Source organism: Oncorhynchus masou, chromosome 13 (assembly GCF_036934945.1).
Source record: "Oncorhynchus masou masou isolate Uvic2021 chromosome 13, UVic_Omas_1.1, whole genome shotgun sequence".
Classification (NCBI taxonomy): Eukaryota; Metazoa; Chordata; class Actinopteri; order Salmoniformes; family Salmonidae; genus Oncorhynchus; species Oncorhynchus masou.
Genome location: NC_088224.1, coordinates 14,058,335 through 14,061,344, shown reverse-complemented (window position 1 = coordinate 14,061,344; position 3,010 = coordinate 14,058,335). Strand labels below are relative to the sequence as shown.

The 3,010-nt window shown below is 51.4% G+C and overlaps 1 protein-coding gene across 1 annotated transcript in view; it reads right to left on the bottom strand.

Annotated features, from left to right (window-relative positions):
- The window catches only part of LOC135553268 (uncharacterized), a 4,826-nt gene extending 3,715 nt beyond the window's left edge, over positions 1 to 1,111 (bottom strand). The window contains exon 1 of the mRNA XM_064985441.1: positions 291 to 1,111. Coding sequence (XP_064841513.1) covers positions 291 to 1,111 — 821 coding nt within the window. The remainder of the gene's footprint in view (positions 1 to 290) is intronic.
- Between the last annotated feature and the right edge of the window lie 1,899 nt (positions 1,112 to 3,010).

Below are 3,010 nucleotides of genomic sequence, written 5' to 3'. Positions count from 1 at the left end.
GATTTGGTATGCTGGTTCAGTGTTGAGGCTGGGTAGTTTACTGTCATTATTCTGCAGTTCTGTTTGGTTCCTAATGAAAACACTCCTTGGTTCAGTGTTGAGGCCGGGTAGTTTACTGTCATTATTCTGCAGTGATTCATATAGCCTCCATGTGTAGTGATATGGATTATGGTAGTGGGCAGCAGTGGAGGCTGCTAAGGGAGGAAGGCTCATAATAATATCTGTAACGGAGCCAATGGAATGGCATCATGTATTTGATACCATTCCACTAATTCCACTCCAGCCATTACGCTGAGCTCCTCCTCTCCATTGAAGGTGCCCTCAACCCCCTGTGGTGTACAGTTTGTAGGGTATAGTCCTCTGGAGGAGCATTCTGCAGCTCGAAGACAATAGCCTCCACAAACAGTACTGAGTAGATGGGAAGAGCAGGGTGGCAGTGGGTAGAGCAGGGTGGCAGTGGGTAGAGCAGGGTGGCAGTGGGTAGAGCAGGGTGGAAGTGGGAAGAGCAGGGTGGCAGTGGGTAGAGCAGGGTGGCAGTGGGTAGAGCAGGGTGGCAGTGGGGAGAGCAGGGTGGCAGTGGGAAGAGCAGGGTGGCAGTGGGTAGAGCAGGGTGGCAGTGGGAAGAGCAAGGTGGCAGTGGGTAGAGCAGGGTGGCAGTGGGAAGAGCAGGGTGGCAGTGGGAAGAGCAGGGTGGCAGTGGGAACAGCAGGGTGGCAGCGGGTAGAGCAGGGTGGCAGCGGGTAGAGCAGGGTGGCAGTGGGAAGAGCAGGGTGGCAGTGGGTAGAGCAGGGTGGCAGTGGGAAGAGCAGGGTGGCAGTGGGTAGAGCAGGGTGGCAGTGGGTAGAGCAGGGTGGCAGTGGGTAGAGCAGGGTGGCAGTGGGTAGAGCAGGGTGGCAGTGGGAAGAGCAGGGTGGCAGTGGGTAGAGCAGGATGGCAGTGGGAAGAGCAGGGTGGCAGTGGGTAGAGCAGGGTGGCAGTGGGAAGAGCAGGGTGGCAGTGGGTAGAGCAGGGTGGCAGTGGGAAGAGCAGGGTGGCAGTGGGTAGAGCAGGGTGGCAGTGGGAAGAGCAGGGTGGCAGTGGGTAGAGCAGGGTGGCAGACCTGCAGGGCCATATATTAAATTAGCCATTGTCTTCAATGTGGAGGTAAGATATTTTAGTGTATCCTTTCCTCCACCCCTCATTCCAAAGTTTCACAATAACAAGTTATAGTAATATAGTGGAAGGGAGCTGTGGCTGACACGTTGCCATGGTGACAGTGGCTGGGCAGTAGAAGAAGGGGGGGGGGTTCCAGTGCAGTGGTTGTTTTGTTCCCACTGGGACACGTCGTGGGACCCTGCACATCTGCCCATCCCCGCCTCATTCCTCCCGTAGTCAACGTGGCGTCCTTAATCCCACACACAAACACACTCTACACACTCCTGCAGCATCCAAACACTGCTCCCCATCCCCAATCCCCCAATCCCCCAATCCACCCATGCTGTCCTGGGTGCCCATTGACCTGATTTCCCTCCCTCCCTCCCTTTATCTATCCAGTCACTCTGATCTTTCAGCTTTCAAATGAACCTGTAACCTCACTCGAGATTCATCAAGGTCCTCACTACACACACACACACACCACACACCACACACCACACACACACAGCACACTCGCTCTGACTCACTCACATATCAACCAAAGCCCATTTTATATACATGAAGTCTTAAAAACAGTCTTCTGGTGTCCTCAGATTGGGTATGTTTAAGAAAAGCCTGTCACACTAGTGGTATTAGTGGTAGATACTTCATCCAACCGGGAGAATGCTCAGATGACACTGCCACCCTGGATGTATTTGCACTGGGCAGCCCTGCGTGTACTCACTTATATTTCTTCTGCTGATGTTTCCATAACCAAAATAACGCATGACGGATAATCCATTTAGTTGTATATAGAGTTTTTTTTCTCTTTCTTCTTTTCATGAGCATGGCCAAGTAGAGAAGCAGGGTCCTTGTCTCCAAGCACTAGTTGGGCTGATTGAAGCTGGGCCTCCCGCTGTTCTACCTCTGGAAATAAATAAAAACACTGGTAATCTCTAAAGACTGTTCTCAACACACTTCTTAAAGACGGGTACTAGGGAGGAGGAGCGGATGCTTTCCTCAGATCAGGCCCGCCTGTAGCCCCTTCTCTCTCTCTCTCTCTCTCTCTCTCTCTCTCTCTCTCTCTCTCTCTCTCTCTCTCTCTCTCTCTCTCTCTCTCGGTCATTCTCTGTCTTTCTCTCTCTCTCGGTCTTTCTCTCGGTCTTTCTCTCTCGCTCTCTTTCTCTCTCTCTTTCTCTCTCTCTCGGTCTTTCTCTCGGTCTTTCTCTCGGTCTTTCTCTCTCGCTCTCTCTCTCTCTCTCTCTTTCTCTCTCTCTCTCTCGGTCTCTCTCTCTCTCTCTCTCTCTCTCTCTCTCTCTCTCTCTCTCTCTCTCTCTCTCTGTCATTCTCTGTCTTTCTCTCTCTCTCTCTCGGTCTTTCTCTCGGTCTTTCTCTCTCACTCTCTCTCTCTCTCTCTCTCTCTCTCTCTCTCTGTCTTTCTCTCTCTCTCTCTCTCTCTCTCTCTCTCTCTCTCTCTCTCTCTCTCACTCAGTCTTTCTCTCTCTCTCTCTCTCTCTGTCTTTCTCTCTCTTTGTATCTCTCTCTCTCTCTCTCTCTTTCTCTCTCTCTCTCTCTGTCTTTCTCTCTCTCTCTCTCTCTCTCTCTCGGTCTTTCTCTCTCTCTCTCTCGGTCTTTCTCTCTCTCTCGGTCTTTCTCTCTCTCTCTTTCTCTCGGTCTTTCTCTCTTTCTCTCTCTCTCGGTCTTTCTCTCTCTCTTGGTCTTTCTCTCTTGGTCTTTCTCTCTCGGTCTTTCTCTCTCGGTCTTTCTCTCTTTCTCTCAGTCTTTCTCTCTCTCTCTCGGTCTTTCTCTGTCTTTCTCTCTTTCTCTCTCTCTCGGTCTTTCTCTCTCTCTCTTGGTCTTTCTCTCTCGGTCTTTCTCTCTCGGTCTCTCTCTCTTT